This window comes from Ammodytes marinus (assembly GCF_949987685.1).
Source record: "Ammodytes marinus genome assembly, chromosome: 8".
Taxonomy (NCBI): Eukaryota; Metazoa; Chordata; class Actinopteri; order Uranoscopiformes; family Ammodytidae; genus Ammodytes; species Ammodytes marinus.
The window spans coordinates 32,505,876-32,522,770 of NC_137212.1; the positions used below are offsets into that span (position 1 = coordinate 32,505,876).

Genomic DNA, 16,895 nt, shown 5'->3' on the forward strand with positions numbered 1-16,895 from the left:
TTGTTCTTTTAATGCTGCATATTGACCTTATTCCATGTGCTGCATTTCCTTCTAGCATCAACCAGACTGATCAGATGTTGGTACACCTTCAATCATTTAATTCTGTACCTGAGAATTACATGATACCTGAAAGCACCAAGAATGGGGTTCCTCTTTTCTACATCCCTCCTGGCTCTACTACTCCGGTACTGATTATATTTAACCAGAACTCCACTGTACCCCAGTTTAGCATTTACTTAATCTATAGCTTACCGCACTTGTATGGTTATTGTTTCTGTTTTTATTGTTGTCTCAGTGTAACATGAAACTAGGGGGTGTGCCTGTTGCTATGCAGTTACCTGGTCTTCTATGGGGCTATTATTGTATCAAAACGTTTGCAAATGCGTATTTGTGTATTTGCGATTTGTATTTGCGATTTGTGTATCTGCAAATGTTTTTTTTTAGTTTTTTTTAAACTTCTTTTTATTGAGTTTTTACATTATAAAAACAATTACAAAATCAACATTGAAATATATCGATATCTCCCCCCCCTCCCCTCCCCTCTTGATGTACAATTAAATGCATATGAATAACAATAGTAATAGGTGTAATAGCACAGGAATATATAATATAATATATAATACCTTTGTTATATATATATATATATATATATATATATATATATATATATATATATATATACACAGTACAAAAAAAAAAAAAAAAAAACACTCTTTCTGACAAGGGATACACACTCAAGGCACTACTCTATAAATACATGAGAAAAGGCCATACTCTTTCAAATTTATTTGCAGCTCCCCTCAATGTGAACTTGATCTTTTCAAGCTTTAAATAGAACATTATCTCTTTTAGCCATCTAGTATGAGATGGTGGGACTGGTCTCTTCCAGTTAAGAAGTATAAGGCGGCGAGCTAGCAAAGTTGTAAATGCGACCACATCATGCAACCCAGCCGGCCATATTGTATCTCTGGGCATCACCCCAAAAAGAGCAATGATAGGCTGAGGAATAATTTTAATACTGTAAATGTCGCTAAGAGAGCTAAAGATCTTTTCCCAAAATGTCTGAAGCCGCTGGCATGACCAAAACATATGTAACCAGGTGGCGGTAGAAGATTTACATCGCTCACACGTGGGATCGGTGTTTGGATATATCTTTGCTAGTTTCTCTTTAGTGAGGTGAAGACGGTGAAGTATCTTAAACTGAATAAGACCGTGCCTGGCACAGGGAGATGAGGAGTGCACTCGCCCAAGGATTAAATCCCACTGATCATCCTCAAATGACAGACCTAAATCATGTTCCCAAATCAATTTTAAATTTATCAGAGTTTGAGGATTGATAGCATCAATTACCCCATAAATCCAGGAGATGGCGCCCTTGAGATCAGTGTCCGCTGCTAAAAGGATATCAATAGGTGTGCTTGGTGGTTGAGCAGGGAAGGGATGATAACCGCTTTGTACAAAGTGTTTCGGTATCTGCAGATACCGAAACATATGGGAACGGGGCAATAAGTACTTCTCCGCAAGTTGCCTAAAGGAAGCAAATATCTTATTTAGATATAAATCTTGAACAAGCCTAATTCCATTGCCATGCCAGGCCCGAAACGCCAGATCTGACATGGAGGGGGTGAAAAGATGGTTTGAAAGAATAGGAGCCTGTAGTGAAGCGCTTTGCAATCCAAAATGTTTCCGAAATTGAACCCAGATCTTTATGGTATGGGCAACTACAGGGTTTTCAAAGGAGCCAGAATTAAGAGGTAAAGGAGCCGTTATCAGCGAGTGGAGTTGCAATTTAAAAGATTCCAATTCAACCCAAGCAGGGGCTTCCACACCAGAACCACACTTAGCCCATATCATAACCTTCTGTATATTGCTAGCCCAGTAATAATAAAGGAAATTAGGCATTGCCATCCCTCCCAATTTTTTCGGTCTTTGTAAAAAAGATTTACGAATACGAGGGATCTTACCATCCCATAGAAAAGCACTTAAGACTTGATCCAGTGTCAAAAAGTGTCTCTTTGGAATGAAAATCGGAATACATTGAAATAAGTAAAGAAGTCTGGGGAGAATGTTCATCTTTACTAGATTAATCCGGCCAGCCAACGAAAGAGGCAGTGCACGCCACCGATTTATATCCTGCTTGCACCGATCGAGTAAAGGTGTTAAATTAAGATTATATAATTTATGGAAGGAGCGTGGTACCACTACCCCAAGGTATGTAAAATGAGAGGGCGCTCTCTTGAATGGAAATACAGCAGAAGGTATATTAAGAGCTGCTGAATTAATGGGGTAGAATTAGCTTTTTTGTAAATTAAATTTGTAACCTGAAAACTTTCCAAATTGTTCCAATGTTGACAGAACATATGGCAATGATGAGACTGGGTCGGCAATATACAGAAGAAGATCATCGGCGTAAAGAGAAAGTTTGTGTGTAGTATTCCCTCGGGTAATCCCCTCAATTGCCTGGCACTGACGTAGGGAAGCAGCAAGGGGTTCTATTGCCAAGGCAAATAGAAGAGGGCTCAGTGGGCAACCCTGTCTCGTGCCTCTATATAGGGGGAAATATTTTGATTGTAAATTATTTGTATTAACAGAAGCTAATGGAGAAGCATATAACAGTTCAACCCAAGAAATAAAATCCTTGCCAAAGCCGAATTTTCTCATTGCCATAAATAAATATTCCCACTCCACCCGGTCGAAAGCTTTCTCTGCATCTAAGCTTATTCGGGGACTTCAGACCGGGTGGGAGTGTAAATGATATCAAAAAGCCTCCGAATATTAGAAAATGAGTGTCTGCCACAAATAAATCCGGTTTGATCAGACAGCACCAAATCTGGGAAAACGTTCTCGAGCCGCCTAGCGAGAGTCTTGGCCAGAATTTTGTAATCTAAATTTAGAAGGGAAATTGGTCTGTAGGACTGACAACACATAGGATCTTTGCCCTTTTTGTGTAGGAGACAAATAGAGGCCTGATTCAAGGTTTCAGGGAGATGACCAGATGAATATGATTCATTGAACATAGACAGCATTAATGGGGATAAATCCTTGGCAAATCTTTTGAAAAATTCCACTGGGAACCCATCCGGTCCGGGGGATTTCCCAGATTGCATACTTAAAATGGAATCTGAAATTTCCTTTAACGTCAGAGGGGAATCCAGGTCACTTTTCTGAGAGTCAACAAGAGATGGCAGTGTCAAATTGTGAAAAAAAGAATTGGAAGCGCTATTGTCACAATCGGAAGTATATAGATTGGTATAGAATGACACAAAAGAATCATTGATCTCCTTGTGGTCTGTGGTCACCACGCCCGAGGTGGTCTTAACTTGGATTATCTGGCGCGAGGCGGCAGCCTGGCGGGCTTGGTGAGCGAGAAGTTTGCCTGCTTTGTCGCCAAACTCATAAAATGTATGCCGAGATTTCAATAACAACTGTTCCGCTTTTGAAGTGGAAGCTAAATCAAACTCTCTGTAGACGAATCCGTTGTCGGTAAAGTTCAGCAGTGGGTGCTGAGGCATATTGGTTGTCTAGCTGCAAAATCTGGACTGACAAATCTTCTAATTTAGCCATCCTAGCTTTTTTAGTGTGTGAAGCATATCCAATAATTTGGCCGCGTATGTAAGCTTTTAGTGTTTCCCATATGGTACTATGAGATACTTCCGGAGAGGCATTTGTTTCAATAAAAGTCCTAATTTGTTTTTGAATGAATGTCACAAATGCACTCTCGGAGAGCAAAAGAGGGTTCAAGCGCCATGATTTATATAGGGCAGGTTGATCAGGAAAATTCAGTTCAAAAGAAAGGGGGGCGTGATCGGATACAACTATACCATGATAAATAGACGGGGTGGAAAGGGGTAAAAGCCTAGAATCTAAAATAAAGAAGTCGATTCTAGAAAATGTATGATGTACTGGCGAAAAGAAAGAAAAAGCCCTACTGTTAGGGAAATGAAAGCGCCAAGGGTCAACCATACAATATTGTTCCATAAAAGTATTAATAGCTTCAGCAGTTTTGGAAAGGGGGGAGGGGTTGGTTGATGAGCGGTCCAGACTGGGGCAGAGCACACAATTGAAATCCCCCCCAATAATCAACTGACGATTATTGACATCAGGGATAGTAGAGAAAAAAGAGTTAATAAAGTTACAGTCATCCCAGTTGGGAGCATAGACACTAGCAAGGATGACAGGCTTACTTAAAAGCTGACCAGTAACAATAATGAACCTGCCATCTGGATCTGCAATTATTTTGTCGCTTTCAAAGGTAACGCCTTTGTGTACCAGAATGGCTGTGCCCCTAGCCTTAGAATCGAACTTAGAATGGAAGACTTTACCCACCCAACTCCTCTGAATTCTCATAACATCTGCCCTGCATAAATGAGTCTCTTGGAGGAAAGCTATTCCTACACCAAGTTGATCTAAATGTGCTAACACTTTATTCCTCTTTACAGGGTGGTTCAGTGCTTTTACGTTCCAAGAGATGAACTTAACTTTTCTACCACTCATCTTAACTGAGCTCATACTTTTTAATCACAGTAATAATGACAGTAGCAATGATAAGTGTATGCCAATAGAGTAATATAAGGAAGAAAGAGAAAAAAAAAAGAAAAAAAAAAAAAAAAAAGTGCATAATATACATTATAATGACTCAAGAGGATGCCCACCCCCCTTCCCCAGCACTTACCCAAACTAAGTGCACTAAAACCCCAGAAAACACGCATGCACAAGAGGTGTATTTTAGCTCAACAATGCTTACACCTTAAACTCTCCTCACTAAATAGAGGGTAAATAAACTTAAAACCACTCGATTTTGTCATTTAGTACACAATAGCTTCAACCATGTTCACTTTTTTCCCCTTTAGACTTATTGTCTGACGTGATCTGCCCGGGCAGCCTCCACCAAACCAATACAATAAAAGAAAAAGAAAAAGTAAGGCTATTCAAATGTAAACATTGACAACGAGTAATATTCAGACTAATAGCCTTGGATTAACGTTGAAATAGACTAGAAACATTATAACTACAAGTTGGTTTGGGTAGGAAGATCACAGTCAATTACAACATAAGGTTGAAGTCCCACATACCATCACTCCCCGTTGTTTCTCGTCGTGCCCGCCGTAGGAATAATGGACTTGGCAAAAGCAGCCGCCTCGGCGGGGTCAGCGAATTCCTGCTTCTTCCCGTTGAAAACGAACCGGAGCCTTGCTGGGTGTAGTAGGGAGTACTTCACTCCTGCGTCTCTCAGCTGCTTTTTGACTGGAAGGAAAGCGGCTCTCCGGCGTAGTAAATCAGCACTGAGGTCGGGGTAAAAGCTGATCTTTGCTCCTCGGTAGGTCAGCTGGCCTCTCTCGTAAGACATCCGAAGAATCTGCTCCTTCGTCTGGTAGTAGTGCATTCGGACCAACATCGCGCGCGGGGGACCAGACGGCTGCGGCGGTCTTAAAGTGCGGTGGGCACGGTCAACCACAGGCGGGCGAGTGAAACTGTCCTCTCCAAACACCTCGATCAGGAACTTTTCCATAAAAGCAGTTGGGTGGTTTCCTTCGACTTTCTCCTCCAAACCAGTAACTCTTATATTATTCCTCCTGGAGAAGTTTTCCAGGGAGTCTAATTTAGCGTACAGCTTGGAGTTCTCATCTTGCAAAGCAGCGTAGCAAGTTTCAAGCTCACCCACTCGCCCATCCACGTCCGTCAGAGAGGTTTCAATGTCGGATATTTTATCGGTGTGCACAGAAACGGTAGCTTGGGGGGTTGAAATAGAAGAACGTAGCTCTGATAAAATTTCGTCCTTCATAGCGGCTACATCAGCTTTGATGGCCTCTCGCAGTTCTTTCAGAGCCCCGTGCGATAGCTCCACGTTGGCATGGCTCACCGTTGATTTGCCAGCAGCATTACTGGCTGGTTTGCTAGTAGCATTGCTCGGAATCGGCGTAGCTGGTTTGCTAGCAAAGGCATTTGTTAGCAGGGACTGCTCGGATTTTGCATTTCCACCTCTGCCGGGTCTGCTCGACATGTTAACCGGATAGAAGGTATCAGAAAAGTGACAAAGGGTGGTGAGGGGGAAAACGACGTGACTTTAGCCGAGAAATAGGGCTTTAAGCCGATAAATTATATAATATGCGAGGAGAGCTTGTGAGGGACGTCTTCACTCCGCCATGACACCGGACGTTCTCTGCAAATGGTTTTGTGCGTGTGCGCACAGATTTGTGTGTCTGCAAATGGTTTTGTGCATGCACACAAAGATTTGTGTGTGTACACGGTTCTGTGTGTAGACACATCTGTAAATTATTTTAATTGTGGTTATAAAAGCTCAAATAGACTAAGTCTTTTTACAAATCTCTTTTTACAAAGCCATGGAAGAACTGTAGCAAAAGTCACGTGGTGTAGCAAAAGTCACGTGTGAAAAGACAGACACCTTGATTGGTCAATGTGTTACAGTGGCAGGACTCTTATTTTGAAAATCCCTAAGCCTTGGGTAGCTTCTCTTTTAAATATGTGAACAACAAGACCGCACAACGAGCTCCGACACCAACACACCACGGGCGTAAAATTGCGTATGGACGGTGTGGACGTGTCCATACCGATATTCAAATTTGCTGAAATTGTCCACACCAATATGAGAAGGATATGACAACGACGAGAAAGGGTTAATGCGTTGCCTCTTTATAGTCCCGCCTTATGTATTTTGTGATTGGCTTTGCCTCCTGTTGGTTGTCGTGGGTTGTGTTTTGGTTAGCGGTGATTGGTTGCTTAATTTGAGAGCGGTAAAACAGCTTCTGCTGTCATTTCGGAAGTGTGCTAACCCTAACCCTATTATTTACTATCTATGGTGCTAACGGCTACATTAGCATTTGGTTAAATTATATGCAGTTTGTTCATTATGAGCCACCGGAGCCACCGTACTGGGTTGCCTCATCCAATCAGAATGCCCGGTGGGCTAGTTCACTTTTACCTCCTGTTTGTTACTGTATCGGAGCGAAGTTTTTGAATGCTTTGGATTAAATGCAGTCGTTTAAACTCTGTGAGATCCTTGACTCATACAAACACATGAGAACTTTCTACAAGGAGGGCATGACAACAGCTATGTCAACTTTGCACAGACATGTAGTCACTGGGACTGTTCAGGAGAAAAGCCCAGTCGGACCTCAGCAGCTGATCACGGGCGTAAAGCCGAAAGAGTGTCCCTCTGCGATGCGAATTACTTTTATTGTTCGCAACCGCAAGTCTAAAAATACTAAGGTCTTAGGCAAGGCACCGACACTGTGTGAGCGCGCAGGCAAGCACACAGCATAGCCTACCGACACACAATCATCACCAGACTTACACTGCACAAAAATAAATATGTTCAGTTTATCCCAACGCTGGAGTTGGTTTTACCTTTTGGATTACTACCCGCTAATTTTCGAAATTTTTGTGCAGTTTAAGTCTGGTGATGATTGCTCACACAGTGTCGGTGCCTTGCCTAAGACCTTAGTATTTTTAGACTTGCGGTTGCGAACAATAAAAGTAATTGTGTGTGTGTGTGTGTGTGTGTGTCGGAGCTCGTTGTGCGGTCTTGTTGTTCACATATTTAAAAGAGAAGCTACCCAAGGCTTAGGGATTTTCAAAATAAGAGTCCTGCCACTGTAACACATTGACCAATCAAGGTGTCTGTCTTTTCACACGTGACTTTTGCTACACCAGGTGACTTTTGCTACAGTTCTTCCATGGCTTTGTAAAAAGAGATTTGTAAAAAGACTTAGTCTATTTGAGCTTTTAGAACCACAATTAATATAATTTACAGATGTGTCTACACACAGAACCGTGTACACACAAATCTTTGTGTGCATGCACAAAACCATTTGCAGACACACAAATCTGTGCACACACGCACAAAACCATTTGCAGACACACAAATCTGTGCGCACACGCACAAAACCATTTGCAGATACACAAATCGCAAATACAAATCGCAAATACAAATCGCAAATACACATATACGCATTTGCAAACGTTTTGATACAATAATGACCCCATAGTCTGCTCTGATTGGCCAGGTTCAAACAGAGTGCAGAGGGAGAGAGCGTTTTTGCAGAGAGGCTAAACTGCAGTAACAAAGTTAGACTGAAAAATAGCACAATAGGTCCTCTTTAACAACCAGTTTATTTTTTTACAGGTGTTGTGCAATTATTGTGGACAATAGGCCTACTGTGATGCCTATCATTTATTAATAGTTATTATTAGCCTACTTGCTTGATTTCTTTTTTAATACAAAGGTTATTGGTCGTTTTGGAACATCTATTTCTCAATTTAAAACATAAAAATAAAGCAGCATTGAAAATTCAAAAAATAAATCGCATTAGGCCGACGGTCCAATATGCTGAAAATACAAAGAGTAGCCATATGCGTATAAAGTGTTATACCTCGCTCTCTCTCTCTCTCTCTTTCTCTCTCTTACACTAAGCACCAAAATACAACCTAGGCCTACATATCACATTCGGGCTGGGCGATATGGCAAAAAATATTATCACGATTATTCTTTCGATATTGATCGATATTGATCACGATATCTGTGATAGCCTACTGCTGAAGCCTGAAGAAACCAGAGTGTTCATTAGTTAAACTATACAATGTTGTTTATTAGCATATTGTGATAAGAGAACATTGAATCACATTTAAACACACCTAACTAAACAATATAAGATAGCTTGCCTTGTAATCTATTGAAAATATTGTCAATAAAAATAAAAGCTCTGACTTCTTTTACATTAAGCTCCTTTGGCAGGGCTACAGCAAACATCTTACATCTTGTAGAGAGGCACAACCATTCATAAAAAGTAAACACCTTTAAGTACTGAACTTTAAAGCGGACCTATGATACTTTTTGACTTTTATGACATATAAACGTTGTTATGATGATTTATAGTCATGTTTAACCATACTAGATTATCAAATAATGACGTACATGCATTTCGACGTATTCCCTGCTTACCGTCTGGGGTGTCTGTGCAGAGCACTAGACACTATTCTAGCCAGTCGAGAAGTCACGTGTTCAAAGCGGCTTGACGCTTTGTAACACCGTGACGTCGCATGTAACTTGGTGTCGTCACCACGCGGATGTTTCCATGTATTGTAATGCTGCCACTTTCCTACTCGCGTCTGCCTCGCGCCCTTATAGGTCCATGCTGGCACCTCCCGCCACTGAAAGTGTTCCGGAAGGAAGGTAACCAATCACAACGAAGTTGGGTTTTCAGGAAGGGAGGGGAGGGGGCGGAAATGTCAAAAGCAAAGTGTTTACAGGGCATGCTGGATCGCCAAAATAAGAGAAAGAGCTTCCCGAAAATCTACATAGTTTTTTGTGATGTGATTCGTGTCAGGTTGCTCTATAGCAGTGTAAAACAAGAAATTAAGACCAGAAAAGTAGTATAATAGGTCCTCTTTAAGATATAAAATATGAACATAAGAATTACTGGTAAAACATGTCAGCTAGCCCCAACCTCAGCGATTTTCAATAGTATCCAGCTGCAGCCCCGGAGAACAATACTGAGTCGGGCGGGAGTACTGAATCGGGCCGGGAGTACTGAGTCGGGGCGGAAGAAAATACAAATAAATTTTGAACATTATTTAGACAAATTATATTGTTTTGGCGATTAAGTTCAGGCATCACAGCTGGGTGGTTACGGCAAGGGGATAGGGAGAGGTTATAATATATATATATAGAACATTAGATTATGTTCAGGCATCACAGCTGGGTGGTTAGGGCAAGGGGACAGGGAGAGGTTAGAATATAGATAGAACATTAGATTAGCCACGGCGCTAGCTCCACTCGGCTAACGGAACACCGCGGCGGCCATCTTGAGAAGGTCACGTCAAACAATAAAAAAGACCGCAGACCGATGGGCTACTAGCCCCGACACAGTACTCCCGGCCCGACTCAGCACTCCCGCCCTGACTCAGGTTGCGTTCCGAATTGCATACTCTTTCTTTTTTCTATTCTACATACTACATCCGACGATAAAAAGAATCTAGTTGGGAGTTCCGCCTTGAACGTGACACAAGATGGCTGCTTGACTTCTGCGCTCCCCGACTTGTTAAGAAAATAGCCCTAAAAACATTGAGAATATCCCGAACAACGAACTGAAACAAATATGGCAGAGGGCAGAGAAAAGAGATCCATGTAATAATAAACTAAATTCTAGGGCTGGCCCGAATACTATTTTACAGGCTTCGAACATTCGTTAGATTTTCTGAGCGAGTATTTGAGTATTCGTTCTAAAAAAACACACCATCAAAACCAACATTAGTAATACCAGTGTACTCACTGAAACCGAGTGTGTGAGCCGAGACAGCAAGCTGCGTAGTTTGTTGATGCTTTAATAACTTTCCAACGGTAATAAAGTCAGAGTTCCTTACTTTTTCCCCGTGGAAGCGAACAGCTGTCGCTCCGTTCCAAATCAGCTGTCCTCTGTGCCATCGTAACCCGTACAGGAGCTTTACAATTCATGCATCTTTTCGGGGATTTATAAATCCATACAAAGGTCCAATATTGATAGTCTTTTGTGTCCATATTATATCCATTATTGACCGCGTATTCCCATGATGCAAGCAAGTCACTGTTGATGATGGGCGATAGCAGCGCTGCATTAGGAACGTAAACAAACGGCTAAGCTAAGCTAACGTTAGCATTACGGCAAGCATTAGGCTACTTTTCCTTCCAAAATTGCGCTAATGTTGTGTTATAGAGTTAAGAGGAACACGTACTCTATTCTTCCTTCATCTCTCTCTCCCTACTGCGCTTGGTGCCGCTTTTAGTTTGCTTTGCTCCGGTAACATCATGTAGCCTACCGCTGATATCACCGGTTGTGCTTTGAAAGGTCAGCGGCCAACTAGGTCAAAGTTCAAATAATTCGATAATATATTTTAAATGAAAGTCTAATGTGTATTTTACAATTGTTTTATAACTTGTGTATCTAATCATTATTTGCTGACGAAATATGTTGCTGTTTGAGGTACTTTAGTAAAAGTACCAAAACTTTTTTGAAAAATTTTCTTCAATTCAGTATTCCGAATACTGAATTGAGCTCTGAATACTAATTTATCAAACGAATACTCGGATATTCGAATAATTCGGGCTAGCCCTACTAAATTCATAACATGATTTTATCTAACGGAAAATACAGTTTTGGCCATGTGTTGCTTAACTTTTTTTTTTTTTATATATAATTATTTTTATTTGGAAATGTTTATGAACACATTCATATTCTGAGCATACATTTTAGCAGACATATCCATAGTTTTTTGTTGTTTTTTGTTTACATACACATACGAACAACAGTTGAACTTGAACATGTAGTACACACACTTAGACTAGCAAAAAGAAGAAAATAGAAAAATAAATACAGTAAAAATAAATAAAATAGTAAGCAAGGTCATCATACTTAGTCGTGCCAAATGTCACCATGTACTTGTTCACATGCATATTCACAAACACTCTACATTATAGGCTGTCATGCCAGCATCAATCCACATCGTAATTACACAGACAATGCATCATGCATACATACGGTACTCTATCCGAAAAACAGTTTTATAATTGGATTGGCCCAGAAGTGACCAAATCGGTAATTAAACCAAAAAAAAAAAAAAAAAATACTGTATGCTACACGATATAGGGCCCTATGCAAGAAATATTGCTATGGGGTATCAGGTATAGTTTTGAGTTTCCCTATGTATTTCAAAACCGGATCCCAGGTGGAGTAGAATTTGTCCCTTGACCCCCTAAGCGAGTATTTAATTTTCTCTAATTGTATAAAGTGCATCAGATCACACATCCACAAAGACGCTTTGGGAGGGTTTTTTGATTTCCAATGTAATAATATTCTTCTGCGTGCAAGCAGAGTCACAAAGGCCAATATGTTTTTATAACTTTTTCTTACTATAGAATGTCTACGATCTGTGATACCAAATATAGCTGCTGCTGCATTTGGTTGGAAATCAGTATTGAGCGCCTCGGATAATGTTTTAAAAATCATAGGCCAGTAAGTGACCAGAGCAGGGCATGACCAGAACATATGGGTTAAATTGGCAGGGGTGTGATGACATCTGTTACAACTAGCATCAGAATCAGGATATATTTTAGCTAATCTTGCTTTGGAAAAGTGAGTCCGGTGTAAAACTTTAAATTGTATTATACTTAATTTTGCACAAGAAGTGCTGTCATTCACTCTTAGTAAAGCACAGTTCCACATGTCATCTTCCATGTCTTCCCCCAATTCATCCACCCATCCATCCCCCTTATCTTCGCGATGGTTATGGTTTTAAGAGAAGCTATACAATCATGTATTCTAGAAATTAGCCTTTTCGAATTGAATGGGGATTCTAGCAGATCATCTAAGCCTGACACTGAAGATACATTTGGAAAGTTGGGGTCATGGCTCATAAGGAAGTGGCGTACTTGAAAATATCGAAACAGGCTAGATCGAGGAAGGCCACATTTTTGTGATAAGTCATTAAAGCTGGCAAATAAATACACAATTTATGTACATATCTTTAAATTTAGAAATGCCTTGTCTCCGCCAAAAAGAGAATGTAGCATCTAATTTAGCTGGGGGGAAAAGATGGTTGTTGCATATAGGGCTTAAGCTAAGCATTTGTTTGAAATCAAAGAACCGTCTCATTTGAAACCAGATCTTCAAAGTATTGATGACAATTGGGTTGTTTGTGAACTGGGTAGTAGAAACGGGAAGACTGGAAGTGACCAGAGCCGTGAGAGACGTTGAGATGCATGATGTAGCTTCATACTGGCACCAGTCTGTATCCGGAGTATGAAGCCAAAACATTATTTTTTGAACATTTGCAGCCCAGTAGTAGTAGAAAAGATTAGGAAGAGCTAGGCCTCCCTGTAATTTAGGCCTCTGTAGAAGCTCTAAACGTACCCTAGGGTTCTTGCCATTCCAAATAAAATAAATAAAAGCGCTATCAATACATTTATAGAAAGACCTAGGAAGGTAAAGTGGGATACATTGAAACAGGTAGAGGAATTTTGGGAGCACACTCATCTTGATGCAATTCACTTTACCTGCTAAGGACAAGTGGAGTGTTCTCCATTTCTTTAGATCTAGTTTGACTTTATCAAGTAGAGGAGCAAAATTTTCCTGGTAGAGGTTTTTCATATCTCTTGGGATGTTAATGCCCAAATATTTAAAACAGTTTCTAGACATTTTAAACGGTAAAACATTATCCTGGATTTGAAGAGCCAAGTTGTTAACAGGGTAGCATTCACTTTTACTAAAGTTCAGTTTATACCCGGAAAATTTACCAAATCTTAACAGAGCATGGATGATATGAGGTACACTAAGAATAGGGTCCGAAACAAATAATAATAAATCATCGGCATATAAACTTAGTCTATGCTCATCTCCTCCTCTGAAAATTCCACTTATAGATGGCAATGATTTGAGTGCGATGGATAAGGGCTCTATGGCCAAGGCAAATAACAGTGGACTAATTGGACATCCCTGACGGGTCGCTCTCGACAGAGTGAAGTACTGTGATTGCCTGCCGTTTGTAACCACCGAGGCCTTGGGTGAGCTGTAAAGAAGTTTAATCCATGAAATAAAATTTGGACCATACCCAAATTTCTTTAAACACGTGAATAAATATTCCCACTCAACCCTGTCAAAAGCTTTCTCTGCGTCCAGTGAGATGACCACCTCAGGTACCTCACTGGACGCAGGGGAGTGAATAATATTCAAAAGCCGTCGGATATTTGTAAATGAGTGTCGACCCAGAATGAAACCGGTTTGGTCAGCAGAGATCACATCAGTCATTGTGGTTTCTAGGCGTAGGGCAAGCGCTTTAGCTAGGATCTTCACATCACTGTTTAGGAGGGAAATGGGTCGATATGAGCCACATTCTGTATTCTCTTTACCTGGCTTAAGCAGGAGAATAATCGATGCCTCAGTGAGAGTTTGTGGTAATGACCCACGGGACATAGACTCTATAAACATTTCAAGTAGAATTGGGGATAGTTTCTTAGAAAAACTTTAAAAAAATTCTATTGGGTAGCCGTCGGGGCCAGGTGTCTTACCACTTTGCATTGCCATTATTGCGTTAATAATTTCAGACAGTTGTAATGGGAGTTCGGTCTTTGTCTTATCCGTTACCTTTATGGAAGGAGCTTCAAGATTGCAAAATAAATGTTCCATATCAGTTCTATCATTGGTCGCCTCTGAAATAAAATGAGGTAAATGTTTCATTAATTTCTCCCGGGTCAGTAGTTAAATCCCCATTTGGTTTCCTTATTTGTGAGATTTGTTGAGAAACAGATTGGGCCTTAAATTGGTGTGCTAGAAGGCGGCCAGCTTTTTCTCCATGCTCATAAGCATATCCATGTGATTTTAACAACATTTTTTCTGTTTTACCGGTTGACAACAGGTTGTATTGAGTTTGAAGGTCAAGCTTTTTTTTATAGAGTTCAGGGGATGGAGACGAAGAGTACTGAGAGTCTACTGTGCTAATTGATTTAATAAGCTGGTCTTGTTCAAGTCTACGCATTTTATTGATTCTTGCTGAATATGATATAATCTCACCTCTGATCACAACCTTCAGTGTCTCCCAAAGCAATGAGGAGGAGATGTCATCTTTTTAGTTGGAAACTATACAGTTGTCAATTTCTTTGTTTATCAAATCACAGAATGAACTATCAGCCAGTAAGGTTTTGTCTAATTTCCAAGGAGGACGTTCCGAATTGTTAGGAGGAAACACAAGATCTAATAAAACAGGGGCGTGATCAGATTCAACTACGGTTGAATAATCAGCTTTTGTGACAAAGGGAAGAAGGTTTCTATCAATAAAAAAGTAGTCTATTCTGCTGTATGAGTGGTGAACCGGGGAAAAGAAGGAGTAGGATTGACCAAGTGGAGAAAGAGAGCGCCAGGGGTCAACACCTCCTATTTGATCCATAAGAAAAGATAAAGATTTGGCCATTTTTGAAGGATCTGTAGATTTAGGATTAGAGCGGTCCAATATTGGGTTAATTGTGCAATTCAGATCACCCCCTAAAATTAATTGTTGTGAGTTTATGTCTGGTATTAATGAGAAAACTTTACCCATGAATTTATCATCATCCCAGTTTGGGGCATATATATTAACCAAAACGACAGGCTTGCGGAGAAGTAGCCCAGAGACCATGACAAAGCACCCCTGTGGGTCAGAAATAACAGTGGTAGTACTGAACTGGATTTTTTTATGTATCAATATAGCGGTCCCACATGTTTTGGAATATATACAGTATCTCACAAAAGTGAGTACACCCCTCACATTTCTTCACATTTTTCTTTATATCTTTCCATGGGACAACACTGAAGAAATGACACTTTGATACAATGTAAAGTAGTCAGTGTACAGCTTGTATAACAGTGTAAATTTACTGTTCCCTCAAAATAACTCGACACGCAGCCATTAATGTCTAAACTGCTGGCAACAAAAGTGAGTACACCCCTTCGAAAAAATTTACAAATTGGGCCCAAAGTGTAAATATTTTGTGTGGCCACCATTATTTTCCAGCACTGCCTTAACCCTCTTGGGCATGTAGTTCACTAGAGCTTCACAGGTTGCAACTGGAACCCTCTTCCACCCATTTATGACAGCATCACAGAGCTGGTGGATATTAAAGACCTTGCGCTCCTCCACCTTCTGTTTGAGGATGCCCCAAAGATGCTCAATAGGGGTTAGGTCTGGAGACATGCTTGGCCAAGCCATAACCTTTACCCTCAGCTTTTTTAGCAAGCCACTGGTCGTCTTGGAGGTGTGTTTGGGGTCGTTATCATGTTGCAATACCACCCTGCGGCCCAGTTTACGAAGGTTGAGTGCACGTGGTCAGCGTCGTACACAGAGGTTGGCTTTGGAAAATAGACGTATGAGTGCTGCCAGCATTGCTGAAGGGCTTGAAGGGGTGGGGGGTCAACCTGTCAGTGCTCAGACCATACGCCACACTCTGCATCATACTGGTCTGCATGGCTGTCATCCCAGAAGGAAGCCTATTCTAAAGATGATGCACAAGAAACCCCACAAAAAGTTTGCTGAAGACAAACAGACTACGGACATGGATTACTGCAACCATGTCCTGTGGTCTGATGAGACCAAGATACATTTATTTGGTTCAGATGGTGTTAAGAGTGTGGAGCGGCAACCAGGTGAGGAGTACAAAGACAAGTGTGTCTTGCCTAGAGTCAAGCATGGTGGTTGGAGTGTCATGGTCTGGGGCTGCATGAGTGCTGCCAGCACTGGGGATCTACAGTTCATTGAATTCTAACATGTACTGTGACATACTGAAGCAGAGCATGATCCCCTCCCTTCATAAACTGGGCCGCAGGGCAGTACTGCAACATGATAACAACCCCAAACACACCTCCGAACAACCACTGGCTTGCTAAAGAAGCTGAGGGTAAAGGTTATGGACTGGCCAAGCATGTCACCAGTCTTAAACCCTATTGAGCATCTTTGCGGCATCCTCAAACGGGAGATGGAGGAGCGCAAGGACTCTAATATCCACCAGCTCCTTGATGTCGTCATGAATGGGTAGAAGAGGGTTCCAGTTGCAACCTGGGAAGCTCTACTGAACTACATGCCCAAGAGGGTTAAGGCAGCGCTAGAAAATAATGATGGCAAAACAAAAAATGTACACTTTGGGCCCAATTTGGACATTTTTTCTTAGGGGTGTACTCACTTTTGTTGCCAACAGTTTAGACATTAATGGCTGTGTGTCGAGTTATTTTGAGGGGACAGTAAATTTACACTGTTATACAAGCTGTACACTGACTACTTGACATTGTATCAAAGTGTCATTTATTCAATGTTGTCGCATGGAAAGATATAATGAAATATTTGAAGAAATGTTAGGGGTGTACTCACTTTTGTGAGATACT

The 16,895-nt window shown here is 40.9% G+C and overlaps 1 protein-coding gene across 1 annotated transcript in view; it reads left to right on the forward strand.

The window, feature by feature from the left end:
• szt2 (SZT2 subunit of KICSTOR complex) overlaps positions 1–16,895 on the forward strand; it is a 480,200-nt gene that overhangs the window by 68,910 nt on the left and 394,395 nt on the right. Inside the window, 1 exon segment of the mRNA XM_080032888.1 lies at positions 56–185. Within this exon segment, the coding sequence (XP_079889014.1) occupies positions 56–185 (130 nt within the window).